This window comes from Aquarana catesbeiana, linkage group LG01, assembly GCF_042186555.1.
Source record: "Aquarana catesbeiana isolate 2022-GZ linkage group LG01, ASM4218655v1, whole genome shotgun sequence".
Taxonomy (NCBI): domain Eukaryota; kingdom Metazoa; phylum Chordata; class Amphibia; order Anura; family Ranidae; genus Aquarana; species Aquarana catesbeiana.
Genome location: NC_133324.1, coordinates 893,365,379 through 893,388,764, shown reverse-complemented (window position 1 = coordinate 893,388,764; position 23,386 = coordinate 893,365,379). Strand labels below are relative to the sequence as shown.

Sequence of the window (23,386 nt, the reverse complement as noted above, 5' to 3'; positions counted from 1 at the left end):
ACAGATCTGGCCAAGGTTACAAAAAAAAATTCTGCTGCACTTAAGGTTCCTAAGAGCACAGTGGCCTCCATAATCCTTAAATGGAAGATGTTTGGGACGACCAGAACCCTTCCTAGAGCTGGCTGTCTGGCCAAACTGAGTTATCGGGGGAGAAGAGCCTTGGTGAGAGAGGTAAAGAAGAACCAAAATAACCAAAATAAGTACCTGAAATAAATAAATAAATAAACCCAAAGATCACTGTGGCTGAGCTCCAGAGATGCAGTCGGGAGATGGGAGAAAGTTGTAGAATGTCAACTATCACTGCAGCCCTCCACCAGTCGGGGCTTTATGGCAGAGTGGCCCGACAGAAGCCTCTCCTCAGTGCAAGACACATGAAAGCCCTCATGGAATTTGCTAAAAAAAAACCTGAAGGACTCCAAAATGGTGAGAAAAAGGATTCTCTGGTCTGATGAGACCAAGATAGAACTTTTTGGCCTTAATTCTAAGCGGTATGTGTGGAGAAAACCAGGCACTGCTCATCACCTGTCCAATACAGTCCCAACAGTGAAGCATTGTGGTGGCAGCATCATGCTGTGGGGGTGTTTTTCAGCTGCAGGGACAGGACGACTGGTTGCAATCGTGGGAAAGATGAATGCGGCCAAGTACAGGGATATCCTGGATGCAAACCTTCTCCAGAGTGCTCAGGACCTCAGACTGGGCCGAAGGTTTACCTTCCAACAAGACAATGACCCTAAGCACACAGCTAAAATAACGAAGGCGTGGCTTCACAACAATTTCGTGACTGTTCTTGAATGGCCCAGCCAGAGCCCTGACTTAAACCCAATTGGGCATCTCTGGAGAGACCTGAAAATGTCTGTCCACCAACGTTTACCATCCAACCTGACAGACCTGGAGAGGATCTGCAAGGAGGAATGGCAGAGGATCCCCAAATCCAGGTGTGAAAAACTTGTTGCATTTTTCCCAAAAAGACTCATGGCTGTATTAGATCAAAAGGGTGCTTCTACTAAATACTGAGCAAAGGGTCTGAATACTTAGGACCATGTGATATTTCAGTTCCTTTTTTAATAAATCTGCAAAAATGTCAACGATTTAGTGTTTTTATGTCAATATGGGGTGCTGTGTGTACATTAATGAGGGGAAAAAAAAAGAACTTAAATGATTTTAGCAAATGGCTGCAATATAACAGAGTGAAAAATTTAAGGGGGTTTGAATACTTTTCGTCCCCACTGTACATTACCAGTGCCTCACTCAAGTAATTGTAAGATATGTATAATGAATGTAAGACTTTATATGTGCATACTTATGTGAATTTTTTTTTTTTTTTTTTTTGAAAGTGGGGAAAGGTCTTTTAAATATGTGCTCCTAAAAGAAATTGATTTTCTCGTCTTGATTTGAAAACTGTTGTCCTGAAGTGGGGGATAATCTCCCCCCGGGAGCTGATAGTGTTGTCAGCTCAAGTGGGATGCTAGGGATGCAGTAGATTTCTGGTAGATTGAGGGCTCTTTCACACGGGGCGGATCAGTGATGATCCGCCCCGTGAACACCCGCTGGCTCAGCGGGGATCGCTCCGCCGATCCCCGCTGAGCAGAAAGATGACAGGTCCATCGCTGCACGCTGTGCAGCGACGGACCTGTCAGAGCGCCGCTCTCCCCTATGGGGGATCGGATGATGACGGACCGTAGTGTCCGTCGTCATCCGATCCGAAAACAGATGGAAAAGTAGGTTTTTCCTCCGTTACACTTTTCGGATCGGAGCGGCGTCGGATGTCAGCGGACATGTCACCGCTGACATCCGACGCTCCATAGGGATACATGTATGTCCGTTTTTCATCCGAAAACGGAAGGATGAAAAACGGACATACGGATCCCCCGTGTGAAAGAGCCCTAACAGCTATTTTTCTATACTTGCAACATTTTTAAAGTCACAAAACATGGCAAAATGGATATACACTTTCAGAACTATACAGCAGCACCAAGCAGAAAAAAACAGTATTAAAAGAACCAAGACACTCTGCAATCAAATATAATAGTAACAGACTAAAGGCATAATTTAACCACGTCTGTGTAGGTTTAACGACAGTTGCTAACACCAACCATTAATGGGTGTGTTCCTCTGAATTCAAGCAGCATATGGCAAAAAGACAATTGAATTCACTTTCCCTCTTGTCTTTTTGCCATATACAGCAGCACCAGACCAAACTGAACATTTTTTTTTTTTTTGGATTTTTACCCTACCTGGTTATGGATGGAAGGTACAGGACTGTCTAATTTCAGTCCATGCTGACGTTCCTCAAAAGCTGGTGCAGTTGAAGCAGACCTTTTATTTAAATGTTGAAACTTTGGGTACATTCTTGGTCAGATGGATAATGGGTAATAAACACTCTGCTGCTGTCTTGGGCTCTGTTCAGTGATGGCCATAGGCACTTGGTCATTTCATCTTTTGAAGGAGATCAACGAAACCCTGATCTTCCTCATCATAAGCCCAAATGCCTAGCTTTATACGTTGGTGTTAAAGGGAACCTGGGACTGTGTGTTGTGTCAAGATTTGTACTTCCCATTCCATTATTGGCACATGGGGCTGTTCTGTAATGTATCCAGTCGGGAGCGTTTTGCTCTTGATTGCATTTTATATTGTGTTCACTTTAATTTTTGGGACACATTTGGAAGGACACGTTTTCTCTGAAAATTTATATTTAGTGTGTCAGTGTGAGTTTTCTACAGTTTTTTTTTTAAGAACTTCAGGTGTAGATCAGCATTTGCTGTGATGGGTCCAGTCCTAGGGCACTTTTTATGTTTCTGTATGGTAACGTACAACTTTTTGCCATTTTATTTTTAATATGAAGCTGGAGCACGTGTTAATGCCTTTTTTTAATAGATGCTGCTCATTCATGCTCTCGGATTGCCCTTGTAGGGATTAAGTGGTCACATAAGACCAGGGATCCTCAAACTACGGCCCTCCAGCTGTTGCAGAACTACACATCCCATGAGGCATTGTAAAACTCTGACATTCACAGACATGACTAGGCATGATGGGAATTGTAGTTCCTGAACACCTGAAGGGCCGCAGTTTGAAGACCCCTGCATAAGACAGTCTCAAAATATTGACACTAGGGCTGCAACTAATGATGATTTTCATAATCGATTAGTTGGCTGATTTGTTTCGGTTAATAACCTTAAAAACTGTGGTGTATAAATTAGTTAATATGTAAAGTTTAAAAAAAAGGCAATTTTATTCTTTAACTCTATGTAGTGGTTAATATAAATAACCATTGGGTTAGGGAGCAAAATATCTAATCTACTCTGAGAATAACAGAGGAGATGTATACTTTATATACTATTAGAGGAGAGATTTACTGTATATACTAGTAAAGGGTGAATCTGGTAAATCTAATCAGACTCGGAGATAAAATTATTATTTTTTTATTTTTTTTATTTTTTTTTTTCTTGTGTCGTCTTCCTTCAAAAAAAGTAATTTTAAGAACATTCATTTGACTTTCTAATCGTTAGTGGGGTCAAATCGACGTTCCTTTTCAACCACAGTGATGGTAACATTTGGAAATAGAAAACTTCTTGGTCAAAGGAATTTTCAGACAGTGTATGTGGTTTTCATTCAGAAATTACAATTATTTTAAAAACCAGAACGTTAAAAACAAATTTCAAACCACATTCTTTCAGCGAATGTACAAAGATTTTTCGTCTGAATGTTCTCATCTGAAAATTGATCTGTGTGGCCAGCATAAGGCTCAGTACACACCTATGCAGTTTTTCTTTTGATCTGTTTCTGCAGTGCTTTTTGCTGTGCATTTTTTGATTTTTGTGCACATGATTTTTCCTTTTTGCTGCAAAAACGCATTACATACTTTTCTGCAGCTTCTCCATTGAAGTATATTGAACCCAAAAAGCACCGTTTTGCGTCCAAGTCCCTGACCCTTTCCAAATATGCAGCGGCTGAAAAAAGTATAGATGTGAACGTGTCCCATAGGAATTCGTATAAATGAACTGTAGTGCATTTCTGCAAAAAACACATAGATGTGAACCAGGTCTAAGACGTTTAGTAAAATAATGGAGTTAAAGCGGAGGTTCACACAAAAATTGAACCTCCGCTTTTCGGAACCCTCCCCCCCTCCGGTGTCACGTTTGGCACCTTTCAGGGGGGAGGGGGGTGCAGATACCTGTCTAAGACAGGTATTTGCACCCACTTCCGGCATAGACTCCCATGGGCATCTATGCCTCTTCCCGTCCCCACCGTGCTGTCTGCTGGGACATGCACACCGGTCCCAGAGACAGCGGGGACCAGTTAGGAAGCGCGGCACGACTCGCGCATGCGTAGTAGGGAACCGGGAAGTGAAGCCGCAGCGCTTCACTTCCTGATTTCCTTACAGAGAATGGCGGCGGCAGCACCCGAGGGACGATTCGGTCTCAGGTACTGACATCGCTGGACCCTGGGACAGGTGAGTGTCCTTATTTTAAAAGTCAGCAGCTGCAGTATTTGTAGCTGCTGACTTTTAAAAAAAAATATTTTTCGCGGGACTCCCTCTTTAAAAAAAACTAAAATTAGCCCTTTATAGTACAAAGAGCAGATAATCACTACTGTAAGGGGTTTATTTTTATTTTTTTACTGTTGAACTGTGAAAGTAATATTTACAGTAGCGATTTGCTCTTTTTGTACTATAAAGGGCTCATTTTAGTGTTTTTTTACCCCCATTATGTTACTGGGCCAATTAATAGTTTATGAAAATGGTAATCGATTAATTTCATAATCTATTAGTTGTCGACTAATCATTTTAGTTGTTTCAGCCCTAATTGACACTAGTGCAATAATTGCTTTGTGTCTTGGTAAGCATAGGATCTGTTATAGTTTTGATCAATTCTTTATGTAGCTAATACAGGAGACATATAATCTATACTGGTTTCGAGTAATGTCTTAGTCTCGATTCAAATATGGGCAGCGCGACTTTGCAAGGCGACTTCAGTGTGGCACCTTCATTTTAAGAGGGAAGTTTCAGGGGAAAAAATGTATTTTTTTTAAATCTCTTTGAAGCAAAATAATGGTCAGTGCCCATCTGCAGCCTTAATGCAGCCTGATTAGTGCCCATCTGTAGCCTCGCCTTCTCTCATTAATGCAGTGCAGGAAATCAGAGCCGTCATCTGTTTACTCGGCTCTGTCGGCAGTCGCATACACAGTCCTGCCTCCACCATCGGCATTGGACCAGCTTTTGTGATGGGCAGAACACTGGTCCAATGGCGGTGGTGGAGGCAGGACTGTGTGTGTAAGTGAGAGCCGAGTAAACAGGAGATGACGGCTCTGAATTTTGGCGACAGTCATCTTCCATCCCCTCTGAGGTACACTATATCGGCGTATAACACGCACCCGTGATTTTCCCCCTATTTTCAGGGGGATAAAGTTATTTGCCGATTTTATATAAGGTACTTACTTTTGCATTAAAGTAGTTGTAAAGCCCATTCATAAAATTTTACCTAAGCACATATATCTGTAGTGTTTATCTCTCCAAAGCTCTAAGTGTCTTGTCTGTCTACTGTCAAGTTCACCTCCTACAAAGGAGACAACAGCAGCTGAAAATTTGTGTCGGGGAGGGATCTCAGAGGTAGATAAGCAGAGAGCTTGTCTATTCACAGTACAGCTCTGCAAGTTCCTTCATTCCTCTGCCTATGTGGGGGTATTTATTTTCCTGCTCGTCTGGTATTTACCAAGGTGTTGCCCTCAGTATTGGTCCTCTTGTGTTTCTGAGGTTATTTAGTGGGCTATGTGGCTTTCTCTTGAGGGATTAGTTGGCGAGGGCTCTGGAGGACAATGCACCTCTATGGCAGGCCATACGTTAACCAATTTTCTTTCAACCACGGGTTTAGGGAAAGAAATTTGCTCTTCACCAACACATTAAGGCTGCATTCACACCTAAGCGTTTCAAAGTCGTGCGATTTTACCGCAATTTTGTTTAGGTCACTAATGTAAAAGGCAGAAAAAAACGCCTGTAATTGCCCCAAAGAAGCTCATGTTTTTTGACATGTTTTGCTTCAGGTGACAAAACGCTCAGATGTGAACAGGTGCCATTAAAATGAATGGGATTTTGCTTGTTAGGCTTTTTTCTTTTTTCCAAGCATTTCATGAGCTGAAAACACTCAGGTGTGAATGCAGCCTGAGTGTTGATAAGGGAATCCCTCCAGCGGAGCTGTGGTTTTCTGACAGTGGGAGGTTACCCAGCCATCGAAATATAATGATCGCTGCTTGCGGTTATAGCCACTGGCAGTGATCGAATGGGGAAAAAAAAAAAAAAATCCAACAGGCAGTACTGATTGTCAACCTGCCCATTCATTAATTGAAAGAACTGGCTGCACTTTGCTTCGCCTCAGCAGCTTAACTTTTAAGATGTTACAGACATTTGGATAGATCTTGACCCTTCAGAAGTCATTGGTTCTGATCCATGACTTGGTGTTTTTCAGGGTGGTTACTGAACCAAAATTTGCTTTTCGCCAGAAAAACACTTTACTCCCTAGGCTTAGCCATTTCAATACTGGGCACTTTCACCCCCTTCCTGCCCAGGCCTATTTTCAGCCTTCAGAGCTGTCGCACGTTTAATGACAATTGCGCGGTCATACAACACTCCCATAGGAAATCTGTATCTTGTGTATCCGCTTGCTCCATACGAAGATGCTGATGCATTCTAACAGGAAGATTCGATGAGCTACCTCGGCGCTCTGCCCAAGACAGTATTCGCTCTAACCGCTTTAGACCCCTGCTGTGGACAATTGGCGGGTATGTTTTCTCAGCTGGTAGTGTCTGGGCAAAGAGTGGTCACTGAATCCGGAGAGGTTTTAAGACTTTCTCAGGTTCGGGTGGAGGATGCTGGATGTGAACCTTTTAAAAAAGAAAAATGAACAAAGCATATTCTCAGATGTACTTGACCTCAGTTCATAGTTCGTATTATTTATCCAGGCAGCATTCTTGCCCCTGCAATCTGCATCTATTGCTTGTGACGGTTTTCCCCCACACCAGGCAATCCTTGGTGATGACCCCACCCCCTTTTAGTACACAGGTTAGATGTGCATGTTTCCTTGTGAGACTGTGTAAGGGGTGGGGGTGTCCATTCCCTCTGCTACTTTAACCAGGAAATTGTCTTTCCATCCTTATCTGGCTCCAGATCACCAGACGTCTCTCCATTGTCATCATGCGGTCCAGATTGTACCAGTTTGTCAGCTATGTCGTATTAGGTAGACATATTCCAAATCTGTATTAGGAAGACAAATTTATTTACCCCATATAGGTCCCAAAAGGGTGCCGCTGATTCTCATTCTAGCATTTCTGATAGCTTTAGACCACATGTGTCAAACACAAGGCCCACGACCGAATCCAGCCCTTCAGGCCATTTCATGTGGCCCTTGTACCCTGGGAGAGGAGTGGAAGTGAGGTGTGAACTGCCTGTGAAAGAGAGCCGATGCCTGCACACTATGCATAGCGCACCCCTGAACTCTGTGGTCTAAGTAGCGCACTCCTGGTATTTATTGCCCCTTTTAAGTTCCTCTCACTGTTGGTGCAATTTGGCCACACCCATTGTTTGATGCGATTCAGTAGAAAATGCGGGAGCAGAGCCAGGTGGAATGCAAACAAACTGCCAACATCCCAAATATGGAAAGAATACAAAAACTGCATGCAAGTAGCAGCAAGGAAGGGAACCCCTCAGACTTTGAGGCAGTTAAGAGGCAAGTAGTAAAGTTAAAAGGCTAACGCCAATTTTATTAGTATGTAATCATAACCACTATTGTGGGTACTCTTCCTTTGTACATGTATATATAATTTTCATTATGTTTTTTTATAATATATGTGATTTTATGATTACTTACCAATAAAATTGGCGTTCGCCTTCTTAACTTTACTAGTTGCCTCTTAACTGCCTCCAAGTCTCGGAGGGGTTACCTTCCTTGCCGCTGTTTATGCAATTTTTGGATGCGATTCAGTAGGGGGCATGGTTGAGGTCCTGCACATGTTCTCTGAGAAAAAAGTGGGCATAAATTTATGTTGGCTGCCTGATTCATTTCCTTCCAGCGTCCCCCCCCCCCCCCCCTCCATAAATGTGTTTAGTCTTAATATACAACCAGCCCTTTGAGGACAACCATAATACTCATGTGGCCCACAGCAAAAGGCATTGTTTTGCTTGCGTCTATCTAGCAAGGTTACTCTGTGGTATAAGCAAGGAAGCTGAGATTTCTGCAGTGTGTAAATGTGCTTTACTATACAAAGATGCTGTACATACAAAAAAAACTATTACAATATTAGGAATACAATACAAGACTGACTGATATCTATAACAAGCAAAATGCCTAGCAAACTGAACAGCCTATGGTCTATAATAGTACAAATACACTTAAAGGTTACTTATCTTATGTTGCTCTATGTTCGTGATCTCCATTGGCAACGTCTTCTGGAGCATCAGGCACTGTTCTATCATGGGTGGCTTCTGATGTTACAGCATGATGGTGTGTGTCTTATGCCTGAATCCCCCTTTTATGTGCCAGGCTGTTTACCATGGTTACCAAACAGAAAACATACCTGCTTACAGTAGCTATGTAGACAATGGACTGTTGAAAACTGTATCTACGTACTCATTGTCTAATCAAGCCAACACCTGACAAATCTCTTGTGTACTGTAGCTATAGAGACAATAGCCTGTTCAAACTGTAATACAACAATGGTGTCTAACCCCATTCTATGAACCCAGCATTTGTTTGAGAAATCTACTCAAGCCAAAAAACTGACAATATCTCTATGACCAACCACTATTGTTATGTCCCATGTATCTTATGTCTGATTAATAAAAAAAAAAAATCATATTGTAACAAACGCAACACAGGCATATGGTCTTAAGGAGACAGCTTACCCCCTTTCCATTTAGGGCTTACTGGACCAGCACTGTGCTGGTGCATCATAACTGGTCTTTAGTTCACATGTTCTCCAGGTGGATATTTCTGCCAGATTACGACACAAGGTCTTTCAGGTGGCTCTTTTAATTGGATTTCAACTATGTATATGTGGCGTGTAGAGAAAGTTGTGGGCAGGTGGCTTTGGAGGGGCGGGTGCAACTGAAATCTGGGGATGAAGGGCTCTGCAAAAAATGGAATTTAGAATTCTAATTTTAGGAACACACATTGTAGTGAACAGGGACCCAAAACCGAGAGGTTCAAAGTAATTAATACATGTTTCTTTACAAGCAATGGAGCAGCTGCAGGGAATAGAATTACATAGGCAGAAGAGGAGGGGGGTGGGAAGGAGATCGGCTCACACTGACTACAGAACTGACCGGGAGATGGCAGGAAGACAGAGGCATGTAAACTGACCACGGTATTGGAGATCAGCAGACATGATTGACATGGTTAGTTTACAGAGGGGAAGGCAGGTCCAGGTATTGTACAACATGGAGAGGGACAATTAACATGGCAAAAGCACTGTACTTTTTTTGTTTTGGATTACAATCACTTTAACAGCTGAACATGGAGCAAATAAGTCCCTTGTGGGTGGTTAAATGCACTTTTTAAGCTCTTTTATCTGACCTTGTTGGTTTGCGTGATCCGCTAGGGGTTTACTGTATATTATGGAAAGAGTACAGTACATATGGATACAGTGTTAATGCTTACCTGAATCTGAGAGATCTTCCATTGTTTTCCTAGGTGATCAGTGAACACACAGATGCTTCCAGTGAAGAGATTGAAGAACTGCTCGAGTCACAGTGGAACCTGCTCAGTGATAAACAAAAAGCTCGTTATAATACAAAGTTTGCCATTCTCACCTCTCCTAAATCTGAAGAAGACTCTGGTAAACATCATAGCCACAATGTACTCTAGGCCATTTTAAAGATCACTTGTGGTTTTAAAGGGGGAAATAATGACCCATTTTTTTTTTTTTTTATTTCTGTTAACCAGTTAACCCATATTTATATACTTATTAGCCCAGTCTGTGATTACTGTGGTTCCTCTCCCTTTTTATCCTTAAACACGTGAAGAATAGGTTTCTATTAACAAAGCCATTCTGGAAAGACTTGTTTTTTTCCCCTACCCCTATGTTTACTCTGCTTTTACCTCAACGTGCATTAAGCTGAGCTACCAGACTGGGTATAGGAGCAGTCCATAATCGCAGCTGGTAATCCTTGCCAGATGGCACGACAATGCAGTGTGTAACATGCTCAAGTTAGGAATATTGAGGCATAGGTTGCATAGAACTCCTCAAGCCCCTTTTTGTGAAGTTTTGTTATCCGTTTGTTATACACTAAAGTCGAACTCCAGGCAGATATACAAAAACACTTTAGTGCAGCTATACATTTTAGGCTCCACTCATATTAGCGCATCTCCAAAGTCGCATGATTTCCACTGAGACTTTAGAGCTACTTTTGTGGTGACTTGTATCCGACTTTATATTCTCTGGTCCAAAGTCTCACTAAAGTAGCCCGGGCACCTTTCAAAGTCAGACTTTAAGCTGCACCAGTTTTGAACGGGTGCTATTGAAATTATTAGGCTGCGACTCGTCGTGTGAATGATGTCCAAAATCACATGACAAGTAGCACAAGTGTGAATGGACCCCTAAAGTGGAACTTTGGGGGTGTAACATGCAAAAACCGGCGTGTTTACATGCTGCATCATATGTTTGTTTTGTTTTTTTGTCCATAGTTCCACTTTAAAAATCGGAGTGTATTTTCGTATAATGCAAGTATAATTAACTAAAAAAATTTAATATAAAGTGTACATTGGAAATCCCATTATGTTTTTGCTTCTGAAAACTGGCCTCGCTATTGTGGGCATTTCAATGCCCCAAATAACTTATGTTGTGCAGTTTAAAATCTGGAAATGTACCATGCATCCAAAACTTACAGGTTTGTACAAGAAGATATTTTATTTATATCCTTTGATTACATTATATTAGTTTTCTCACCTAAAATTTTTATATTTTACATACCTAAACCCCAGTTCTTTGTGAAATGGATATTTAAAGTGCTATTGCTTGATGAATCCATAGGACACCTAGAGTCACTGACAGAGTGGTACGGCTTAAGGTTTTTTAGGAAAAAAAAACCTATTGCATGCTGCTCTCTCCCCTCAGCCCTCCCTCTGCTGTCTCAGCCAATGAGGAGAGGGAAAGGCTGTTGTGCACATCGCTTGATTAAGCGGGGGCTCAGGTCCGTATTGGTGGGGGGAGAGCTGTGCTCAGGGCAGCACACAAAGTTTGTTTTTTTATAAAAAAAAAAAACCTTAAGCCTTTACAACCACTTTATTTAAAGCTTATAATGCTCACAAATCAGTATGTAATCTCTACTGGACTGCCTATGGATTGGGTCATTCATAACCCTTTTTTTTTTTTTTTTGTGTTTTAACTTTAAGAAAAAACACATCACTTTCCACATAAACATGACATGTAAATATGCTGTCAAACTTATAAATAAGATCATGGTAATACAGTCAGTTCAAAAATGTAATGTGGTTAATGTTTGGTGCTTGGGTATAATGTGTCGAAATCTTCATGGCACTGGAGCTCAAGCATGGGCGTGCCAACAATGGGAGCCACTTGGGTTGCATGACATAGTGCTTTAATCACCTGTTTAGTGCACTGGGTGCTAGAAAGGGGTCTTTAGATGGGGTTACGGAATGATCTCAGCGGGGGTCAGCTAAACAGATTGACAAGTTCTGCAGGAGGCTATACAGTTTACATAAATGCATAATTGGCATGGTAGATGAGATTCTAATGAGGTGCATGATTTTGACATTGGTTTAGCAGCTCAAGAAGTATCCTTTTTTTACTTTAACCTCCAAGCCCTTATACTAGGACACCTAAGAGCACTTTTCCATGAAAAATAATTTACCCTGTGATAGTCCAGTACCCTTTACAAACCTAAACAGTATAAAGTGAAATACCACGCTAAAGTGTAAAGATAAATTAACTAAAAACCAGCAACGACAAACCATGTGCTATAATCGTAGCATACAGAAATAAAAACAAAATTGTCACGCTTAACCAAATGAAAAAACAAAATTCTATATAGTGAGAATAATTGCATAATAAAATATGATTATGTAGAATGAGGTGAAAAAATTGAACTGTAAATATAACAAAGTATATTGATAAAGTTCTAAAAAAATAAAATAATTGAAAGTTCCCGAGGTAAATAGAAGAAGGAATCCACTCCAGTAAGATCTTTGAATCCTAGAAGTTCCACTACCAATAAGCATACAGATCCTCCTGTGACAATCACTCGAAGTGAAAACTCTCACCAGATGGTGTGGACCTCCCATCACTAGCAAGGTCACATGTGCATGCAGATATAACCCTCTGTGGGGTAAGGTGATCCACCACACCTCTGGAACTAGCGGAGATTCAGGGAGATTGGTCCAAGAAATGCCACGGTGTGTCCTGCCCCTTTGATGTCACTTCCCAGCTTCTGCGTTCCACGTGGTTTCCATGCGCCCTTCCACTGACGTTACTTCCAGGTCCAGCGTTCTACGCTGGTTACCACAGCGTGGATGCCTTTCCTGGTCTTCTCCCTCTGCGGGATCCCTGTCTTCCAGCTGCAGACCAGACCATCCCAGGGTTAATCACAGCTGGATTTGTGGACATATCTAATGAGCCTTATGCCCCGTGGCATTTGGCGGATCGAGACTCCCAGATGTGAGTTGGATATCTTGGACCATTATCTCTGATCCTCGGCTAGTTCTAGAGGCATGGTGGATCACCTTACCCTAATATACCATTGGGCATGTGACCTCGCTAGTGATGGGAGGTCCACACCATCCGATGCGAGTTTTCACTTAGAGTGATTGTCACAGGAGGAATCTGTATGCTTCTTGGTGGTGGAACTCTGGATTCAAACATCTCACTGGATTCCTTCTATTTACCTCGGGAACTTTCAAATTTTTTTTTTTTCAGAACTTTATCAATATACTTTTTTTTTATATTTACAGTTTTACATTTTTTCACCACATTCTACATAATTATATTAAGCAATTTGATTATTATCCTCTATAATTTTTAGTTTTTTTTTATTTGGTTAAGCGTGACCATTTTGTGTTTTACTTTACAAACCTCACTCTAAGAAGCTTCTTAAGGCTCACTGCACCCCATGCAATATCTGCTTGGGATTACACAGACCGGATTAGATCTCTCTCTCTCTCTCTCTCTCTCTCTCCTCTCTCTCCTCTCTCTCCTCTCTCTCCTCTCTCTCCTCTCTCTCCTCTCTCTCCTCTCTCTCCTCTCTCTCCTCTCTCTCCTCTCTCTCCTCTCTCTCCTCTCTCTCCTCTCTCTCCTCTCTCTCCTCTCTCTCCTCTCTCTCCTCTCTCTCCTCTCTCTCCTCTCTCTCCATCTCTCGAGTTTAGGACCGATTTGACCTGTAGCATTCTCTCAGCCCTTTGCTGCCTACTACTAGTGTGTACTTGGAATATGGAGAGAGGCAGTCTGTGCTTATTGCCAAGAATATTCAGTATACCAGGCTCCTATCATGTTACTGATTACTACTGGCATGCTGTTCTAATTTGATACTTTGCTCGCTTACTTATTGTTCACCTGCTTAAGGCGACCATCCTCACATGTGAGTTCAGTAAACCTACAATATATAGTATAATAGTGTGGAGTAATCTATAACAAAGGGCTAAAAATAAATAATTCCGGGGTACATGAAGGAAAAAAAATGGCAGCTGGACCTTTTCCTTTTGGTAAACCAAAGGACTGAGGTACTGAATAGATATATTTGGGGAAGCTTATTTCTATAAAGGCTGCAGAAACGGTAGTGCTTTTAGTTTCATGTACACCAAAGTTAAACTCCAAACAGCTAAATGTGTATCCATTAAAATTTAAATGAAATCTAAAGCTTTTCTATACATAATATCCTCGATTACACACCTCCCCTACTGGGTGCCAGCCTGAATGTATAGCATTGCACAGGGATGTCGGACATGTTTTAAAGGATAAGCTCATCTTTGGGAACATGTTCCAGTTTTTAGGGTGAAGCATGCAACATGTTCCCAATGTAGCGGCAGCTGCCTAATTTCCCCCAACCCAATGCTGCCCCTGTGTTAGCGGTCAGTTTTTGGAATAAGCGCTGCCGTGCAGGACTCAGCCCACCCAGTGGGGCATCATTCATTCAGCTTTGTGTGTGAATGAACTACAAGCCCTGACATTCTTTGTGGCTGTAGCTCTCAATGAACTACCATGGTGCTTTTCATTGATACTTCCTGTCAGTATATCTGCTTTATGGGATTTACGTGCACACACACAGATCTGCAGGAAACCTGCATGTTGCCAGCGATCTGCTGATCACTGGTGCGATGCTTTACAGGCCCCAAAAATAAATAAATGAATAAATGCACTTTTTTTTTTTTTTTTTTTTCTCCTGCAAAAATTAGCATTTTATTTTTTTAAGTTAAGTTGTCCTTTTTAAAAAGGTGGCTGATTCGAACAGTAGGGGAGAGGTTGGTTTGGATCTGTAGGTGGGCAATGCCAATGTTATCGTGCTTGTCCAAGGTTCTGGATTGAACACACAGGCAAAAAACACAACTCCCCGAACAAAATTAACAATATTTTTGATAGCCAAGGCTGTACACCTAATGAATATTTTAAGTGTGTTTTTAGATTCTTGCTTGGAGTTCCAGTTTAGTGTCTCAGGTCATTTTGTAGGGAAGGGATATTGTGGTTAATTTAGAAAACTTCCAGTCCAGGCCTGGTTCCCCTGAAAAATGTCCCCCCCCCTTCTCTTTTTTTTTTTTTTTTTTTTTAAAGGGAATATGTTGTTAAACAGAGAATCTATTCCCAAGACCTACAGCAAATACAATTGCCTGAGTTTGGCACTGCATGCAAGATGTTGATTTAAGTTGTGAAGCTGTGCAGATCCAGATTCAATTTCTCTGAACTGAAGTTTCTTATGACCTATCATAACAGCTTTGTTAACCTAATTTTTACAGTGTAAATATTACAGCATTTCAGGTCCACAGCCACTGTTGAGAATTTCAGTCCCTATAGAAGGTGGTTTCCCCCCCCCCCCCCAGTATTCTAGGCTATTCTAAATAAAATTTTAAAAAGTAAAAAAAAAAAAAAGTTGCTCATCTGCTAAAAAAAAAAAAAAAAATCATTATTTGGATTCTACTCAGCTTTGCCAAGCAAATCCTGAAAGCATCGGGGAGCTGCAGACCGATTTTTTTTTTTTATTTATTTTTTATTTTTTCTGTATCGCACATGTCTTGTGTACGGTACTGCAAACTTTAATAGTCGGCTCTCCCTTCATTGGCACAGCGACAATCCTGTGTATAAGAATTTATTGTGGAATAATTGGATACCGATTTTTGAATGGGGAACAGTAAATAAAAAAACAAAACCAACCCTTCTGTATCCCTCAAGGTTCAACTCCGAAGGACGCAGGGGTAATCAAGAGGAACATAATTCAAGAGTCGCCAAAGAGGAGATCAAGATCAAGAAGTAAATGAAATTCCTGTTGTCCACTTTTTTTTTTTTTTTTTTTTTTCTTTTTTCTTTTCATTTTTTTTTTTTTTTTTTTTTTAATATTTGGTACAGAATAAGTTCATGTAAAAGAAACCTCCTTTGTGGGAATAATGGCTTCTTGAATACATATAGGTGTAGTGGTGATAATTTTGTCCTTTTTTTTTTAATTTTTCTGGGAAGACGAAGTACTGCATGTAATGTTAATCAAGGATCTCATGTGTTCAGTTCCATGTGCTTTTGTTGTGCAGCCTTTAGATCAGATTCTCTTTCCTGCCAGTTAAAGCTAGACTTGTTAGCTTGTCTCTAGTACTGTTAATTGTTTGAACACCCTTTTAGCTTGTAATTCTAACAGTGCAGACCTCTAATACATGTGATTACAAGAAGAACATGCTCGTAATCCTAAGCGTCATACCTCATTAGTTTCTCAAGAAGAGAACTTCATTTCAGTGACAACTTTTGTAAATACTTTTTTGTTTTTACAGCGTCCACTCGGAACTGGTAAATTTTTGGGTGGATGTTGCTTTGAGTCACCAGGTGTCTCCCAATGTTTCTGCAGGAGATTGGTGTCTCTGGAGTTCCCGATTCTAAACTCTTGACACGTTTTTCTTGCCTATCCTTACATTCGGGTGGGGAACAAAGCGTTCCGGCATGTCGGTGTGTGATTTTTTTCATGGCAGTATCCATCCAAAACAAGAAAGTTCTGTGTGGGCCTAATTTTTAAAATGTGCAGTCCTGTTGTAATTGCGAGAAACAGCACAGTGGTTACCAGGACATTTACAGTCTTATGTACAGGCAAATCCATCCAGACTGCATCATTTCAACGTAATAAACTATCCATTTCATTTGTTTTGTACATGGAGTTAAAACAGTGGTGTTGCACGGTGTTCGGGAGGGGTGGGGGGGAGACAAAGTGACACAAGCAGAGGTACCAACCTCAAGTGTCTTAGCGCAGTCACATTCACCTGAATTATAGTAATACAAGAAGGAAAAATGTGATTCATTGTACGCTGTGCATCATATATTTACAAATGTTATGTTTTCATAAAGTTAATGGTTAATATGAGCCAGCAATAAATAAAAGAATTGACCTTTTACTCTGTGTTGGTAAAGTGCTTGTCTATGCATGCTATACAAAGGAGTGTTTTTTTTTTTTTTTAAGGCATCATATGTAAAGCACAGTAACCAGTAGCAGCCAGTAAATAAAACAAAATGTCACTTTGTGGATGACAGGAACCAATGAAGGCAAACATCCAGCTATTTCTTATTGTTCAATTGATTCCAATTAAGCTCATGTCCTCTCCACTAATGGTTTGCCAATAGCGTGTTATGGAAGAGAAGGGTGTAGGGATGTATGGTTTAGATATTAACCCCGATTAGGGTAGCAACAGTATTCCTGGGTCTTTTCACACACGTTTCACACCCTCCCCCCTAAAGGTAGATTGCATGGAAATACAGGAAACCACACAAAGATGGACAGCAAGCTTACTGACGATGAAGACGGCCCCAGGAAGAGGCTCAGGACCCACAGTCAGAAGGTAAAGAAATCCATGTTTGCTTCATTATCTGCTATACTAACATCGTAGCCAAGGCCAGCTCTAACTCTTCCTGCCAGCCTGTACACAGATTTCATTGTGGTCAGTTTTCCCTTCTGGAAAAAAAAAAACATAATTTTGCAGTGCAATATCTCTTATGCCTGCAAATGAACCAGTGTAGTAGACAGATTGTATTTCTTTGCAGGGAAGGCACACATTGTATACACTCTTTGAAGTAAATGCTTCAAAACATGCTTCTTGTATCTGTGTTTGTCACTCATAGTTGCTAGTCTCATTCCTGCTTTACTTTTAGAAGTATTGGATGGAGAATAAAAAAACATCTGACTGGAAAAGGACACCTCTTTTCCATATTGAAGTGCTTTATGCATCTAAAGACTGGTACACACTGGGCGAATATTGGCTGGTTCAACAGAAACCGGGTGACATTTGGCCAGTGTGTACAGCAACCTGTCCAACAGAAGTTGGCCTAACATCCGGCTTCTGTTGAACAGGCATACTGGAAAGGCGCATCCGATCAGTGCTGGCAGCTTAATTGGTGTGCTCTGGGGGGGGAGATCGCAGTACCAACCTCACAGCTTATACAGCTACCTCCTCCTGCACTACTCAGGTGTGTGGTGTGTATTTTGTGTTTTTTTGTTTTTTTCAGCTCCCAGTTCGCTGGGTTGAAAAAAAACAAAAAATAAAAACAGCGTGTACCAACCTTAGGACACTATGGGGTTGATTTACTAAAACTGGAGAGTTTTAAATCTGGTGCAGCTCTGCATGGTAGCCAATCTGCTTCTAACTTCAGCTTGTTCAGTTTAACATAAGTGGATAAAGACTCGCCGCTCCAGGTGAGGAAATAAAGCCTAATGAAAACTGCACGTGGGTGCCCACCTCAGCTCGCCACCGTGTACAATGATGAATAAAGAAATGGCTGCACACCACGGCTAGTTCCGAAGTCCTTTTATTGGAAATCCTAAAAGTGACACTACAGGGCACCATCCGACTGCATTGTAGATGCGTTTCACACAGTGCAAATGTGTTTAATCAAGTTGGTGTTGGTGTCCTGTAGTGTCCCATAAAAGGACTTTGGAACTAGACGTGGCGTGCAGCCATTTCTTCATCATTGTTAGGTTTAATCTTTGGCATTAAAACCTGGAAGCTGATTGGTTTCTATGCTTCACCAGATTTTGCACTCTCCAGTTTTAGTAAATCAACCCATATGAACTGCTTGTAAATGAAGAACAGTCTTCAAGGCTACTACAAGCAGTGTGGTGTATTATCAGATGTACAGCGTCTTCAGTATGAAACATGTTCTAAAGTGAGAAAAATACAAAAAAGTCAGTATTTCTTCATAACTGAACTCTAAGCAAGCCAGTACATATATTTCAAATATTTCAGCTTCTCAGCAGCAGCGTTGTGTCAAGGTTGGGCATTCATCCATGTGAACATTAAAATATATATCTATTCTATCTCTCTCTCATATTTGGTCTTTTTGATTTGTGTTGACCAAAGGAACCAGCATTTTTCCTTGCAGGTCTGCATTGCAAAACAATTACACCTATAATCTGTTTTCTATGAGCAACACAGAACTACCATAACTGATTTCCCCCGTCCAAACATTTCATTCTTTGTGGCAGTAGTGAATGAGCAAGAGCTGCTCTGTTTCTGGCCTCATGTAGTTAATAATTGGACTTTGAAACCCCCCCCTTGCATAATTCCTAGAAAGCACAGGTGTTGCATTCCATTGACTAACTTCAAAACACACCATGAATTGAGATTCAATGGTATCATGTAAAGAGCTTTCCTAATTCGCATCAAGATTATTTGTATTAAAAAGTTAAACCTGAAGCTATATGGTGAGTATTGAACAAAGCAGTTGGTCTACGGGCTCCCTGTGTCGCAACCATGTTATGGAGTTATGAATAGATACTCAAAGTTTCAGCTGGAAAATGTATGCATCATTTTTGTCCAGTGTGATGAAGGAAGGGCAGCAGCGATACGTCATCTCCTGTACATGTGACCAGCATTGCAGCTATTCTACCATGCATAAGGGAATCTGCAAATTATCTGCCTGCTATACAAGTGTATTTGAACAGATCTACTGCCTCTCACACATTCCTTCTGTGTTTAGTGAGGTCAGAATATTAAAGCCGAATAAAACCTCTCAATTCCTAATGAGGTGCCTTCCTTGTTACTGTTCCAAAGCCTATACAGCACTTAACTGGTTCATTAGGGACAACAAAATTGCCATCATTCGGTTTGAGGGCATCCCTCATTGGTTTTTAGTCGTATGTCCCACCCCCCACCCCCCCCCCCCTTTTGCTTTCCTCACGTTCATCCATCTAAATCACCCTGCAGACGTGCAGCGTCATAGCACTTCCTGCTTTTAGATGGCATGCAGTTCTTTTGGAAGTGTTATTCGGCTTTGCAAGTCTTCCACTAGATGGCAGCCAAGGATTTGTTTTTGTACATGCTTGGAACTGGAAGGCGCTTTTGTCTAAATTATTCATATCATTTTTATTTTTTAATCTCCAGCTTTTGTTAAATATGAGAGTATGGCACGCAAATATATTACCAACCACGCCATTTTTGTTCTTAATTGTCAGTTGCCAGCATTTTTGTTTTTTGTGTTTGCATACACTTGGTGATCACTAACAGCATATTATCATTATCTGCGTCATTTTTGTTTTCTTTTTCCCCTCTTTAGCAAGTGGAAAGCAGTAATGAGAAGTCTTCAAAATCATGTAGAGGCAGAGAACGTGCCCCTGTAAAGGCCCAGCCAGGTAATATAAATGCTCATGCTATGCACCAAATATAGAACGTGCCAAGCTAAAGTGGAATTCCATTACTTGTTTATCTGAATTTTTGGGCTGGCTTTATGTGTAGAGGTAGGATTTGGTCTTTGATTGTTTTTAATAGGGGAAAAAAAACCCTCTAGTGAAGGATAAATGTTCAGCGTTGGGGGCGCTTCTTTCCTGACCTCAGCCGGGGCAAATGTCTGGTTTCTCTGTCAAAGAGCCTGCTTTTATCTTCCTTGGAAATTACAGGGGTTATTAAAAACGCTGCCCCCACCCCCATCAATGCTGCATTGCCTGCATAAAAAAGTGCTTGAATACGTTTTAATTATCTGCTCCAGGGGGCAGTTACGTGATTCAGCATCTGCAGCTCTCCTCTGTAAGGAAGTCCTTGAGACCGGCTGTGAATTTCCAAAGCCGTGACGTCACCCACTGGTACCTTTGCCCATCTGTTGTCAGCGTTCCTTAATCTCTCCTCCCACAGCTGCTTTCTGACCCAGGGGAAAGATCACGTGTGGCCTTATTTCTTTGGAAAGAAAACATTTTTATTACATTTTTTTTAATTTTTTTTTTTTTTTTTGTGCATCAAGGGTTTATTATTATTTTTTTGAATTTTTTTTTTTTTTTTTTTTTTTTTTTTGAATGTATATGACCTGCTACCATACACATTCTTATGTAAGGAGAAGTGGCTTTTGGGTAAACTTGACCTCTAAAATCGGTGCATAATTTGTCCCCATCTGTAGCATCAGCTGTTTTGCATTGCACTTAAAGCAGCGCTCGAGTCAAAACTTTCGGTCTGTTTAAATAGCGGGTTAGGCATCTTGTGAACTATCTGGATGGGAAGTGAGTCAATCTCTCCAACTGTATTCCCAGATAGCAGTAGAAACCTGACTGAAATCCTAATATTTGGTCTGAAAGGATTTTGTGAGGTTTTTTGGTGGAATCACAGCAGTAAAACTACAGACGTAATACTTCCTGTTATCCAAAACAAAAAAAATCTGGCGATTTAAGTGCCGGTTCACACTAGAGTAACTTGGGATCCGACTTGTAAGTCCTCAAGTCCCCCCAAGTCACTGGACATAAAAAATGCCATAGAAGTGAGTGAGAGCCGTCTTCATGTACACTACTGAAGTCGCTCCAACTTCCGAAAAGGTTCCTGTACTACTTAAAGGCAACTTGTTTTCAATGGAAGTTGCCTCAAAGTTGGATCATCTATATTGAAGCACTTTACAAGAAAAATAAAATAGTTTACCCAGGCAACTCCCTCCCACAGAGCTGATTATTCTGTGATTGGCCACAGCCAAAGTCGCCTGTCCTGGAGGCGACTTTAAGTCGCGTTGTAAGTTGCTCAAAGTCGTGCTGAAGTCACCTCCAAATCGCCTTGCAAAGTCACTGTAAGTCAGGTTGCCCCATGTGTGAATCGCACTTAATCATCTTATATGCATATAATCCAATTTATTTTTTAAAAAAGCAGAGAGAAGTGCTCCAAACCGTAGCAATCATTATGAGGGGTGGGACTTTTGAAGCTGTATGTTATTACGCTTTGCACATCATCTGTGCTCTTCGCTTTGTGTTTTTTAAAGCAACATTTTTGGGGTTGATTTACTAAAGCTCCATGCACACCAGCATTTTTTTTTTTTTTGTTTTTTTGTTTTTTTTTTTAAGCTCCTAGAAGGTGTTGGCTTTTTTTTTTTTTTTCTGTTTCTAGAAACGAAATGGTGTTCTATCCATGCACACTACTTTAGGCTATTTTTTTAGGCCATTTTTTTGTAGTCTGCTCAAACGCTACTAATAGGATTTTTTTTTTTTTTTTAAGGAACTGCCAAAAAACTCAAACGCTGCTACGATAAGCTATTACCAGCATTTTTTTTTTTTTAGCGTAAAAAAAAAAAAGTGTTCATGGAGCCTTAAACTGATTAGTGCATTGTAGCCAATCAGCTTTAACTTCAACTTGTTCCGTTAGGTGTTGACTAAAAAAACCTGGAAGCTGATTGGTTACTATGCAGAGCTGCACCAGATTTTGCACTCTTCAGTTTTAGTAAATCAACCCCAGTGTTATCCAAAAATTTTCAAAGTAATTGCCTGACTTAGAATAGGTTTTACGCTTCCCTGCTGGTATGTATCTTGCATCTTTTTCTCTCCATGAAAGTGCTGCAGCCTCTGTCATTATTATCTTCAGCATACAATTTCCGGAAATTCAGTTGCCTGTGGTCCCATCCTCTGGTCTCCATGTCATTCTAGCGCACAGCAGTGTGACATTCGATTTTTGGAAAAATTTACTTTGGGACACAGGCATCAGACACTCATTGAAGTTCCAAATGCGGAAAACTCTGATAGAGGTTGCAGCTCTTAAAGTTGAGAGTAGATGTGGTCCGCCCAAAAGGAAATGCCTTTCATATCAGGGGAACTGCTTTGGGGTATTTTTTAGGTCAATGACCATGTTTTAATATATATCTGAAGGTAGAAATGTAACTGTGTTCATTTTGCAGCAGCTAGCAACCTATCCGATGCTTGTAAACCATTGAAGAAGAGGACCCGCAATTCAGATTTGGGCTCAGTCGCACGTGGTGCCCGTAAGAGCCTGTCTCCCTTATCTCTGGCAGATAATGAGGTACATGGTGTATACAAGCTGCGTTCAAATAAGGAGCCAGCTAACGTATCAGATTGTTTTTAAAGAACAACACTCTCATTGTAGGTGTCTGACGAGAGGTCTGAATCCCAATCAGAGAGTGCAGATGAGTCGGTCTTGTCAAAAAAGTCTGAAAAAGGAAGTTCAAAGAAGGAGCTTGTCTGTCAGGTAACTTTACACCACCCTACAACACACCATTGATTGCTTAGACCTGACGTACAAGGAAACACAATGCTATGAACTGCTTTTATTAGCCTTGAAAAAGAGTAAAATGACAATCTTCTTGCCTTTGTCAGGCATTTCATGCAGTAAAATTGTTCTCTGTCTGATGCAATAGCACATGCATTTAAACGGGGCTTTTTATGTTTATAAGATGCTATCATTGCTTGTTACTACTTTGTAACTTGAACTTAGCAACTTATCAGGATCCTGCACCTCCCGTCCTTTAGTCTAAGCAAAATTGTAGTGGTACTTCAAGTAGCTAAAATTTGATATCTTGAAGGATAAGTTCACTTTTCTTAAAAATAAATGCACGTTTTTTGCAGGTAAAAACATGTGCATTTAATTTTTTTATTTATTTTTTTTTCCCAGGAGCCTGGAAAGAATTGCACCAGCGATCAGCAAATCGCTGATGCCATGCCGGTTCTCTGCACACTTTCAGTGTGAGCTGTCTGCCTGTACGTTGTACGGCCAGGCAGTTTTACACTAACAGGAAGACTCCATGAACTACCAGAGTGCTCAACAGTGCCGTGGTAGCTTGAGAACTACAAGCCAACAGCCACAAAGGATGTTGGGTCTTGTAGTTCATACACAAAGCTCTGTGAATGAATGATGTGGGCGGAGCCCTGTGTGACTGCTAGTAAGGGGAAACTTCTCCCTGTGCTGCTGTCACAAGGAGAAAAGGCAGTGGCTGCAGCAGTGGGAATATGTTACGTTCCATGCTA

At 41.0% G+C, this 23,386-nt stretch overlaps 1 protein-coding gene across 2 annotated transcripts in view; it reads left to right on the top strand.

Annotated features, from left to right (window-relative positions):
• Window positions 1–23,386, top strand: part of NSD2 (nuclear receptor binding SET domain protein 2) — a 117,864-nt gene that overhangs the window by 58,764 nt on the left and 35,714 nt on the right. Inside the window, exons 6-11 of one of the 2 annotated variants that reach the window (XM_073610923.1) lie at window positions 9,678–9,822; window positions 15,379–15,456; window positions 16,915–17,015; window positions 19,726–19,801; window positions 22,306–22,424; window positions 22,509–22,610. In XM_073610923.1, coding sequence (XP_073467024.1) covers window positions 9,678–9,822; window positions 15,379–15,456; window positions 16,915–17,015; window positions 19,726–19,801; window positions 22,306–22,424; window positions 22,509–22,610 — 621 coding nt within the window. Of the gene's footprint in view, window positions 1–9,677; window positions 9,823–15,378; window positions 15,457–16,914; window positions 17,016–19,725; window positions 19,802–22,302; window positions 22,425–22,508; window positions 22,611–23,386 lie in introns of both variants that reach the window. The other variant, XM_073610922.1, reaches the window with a different exon arrangement.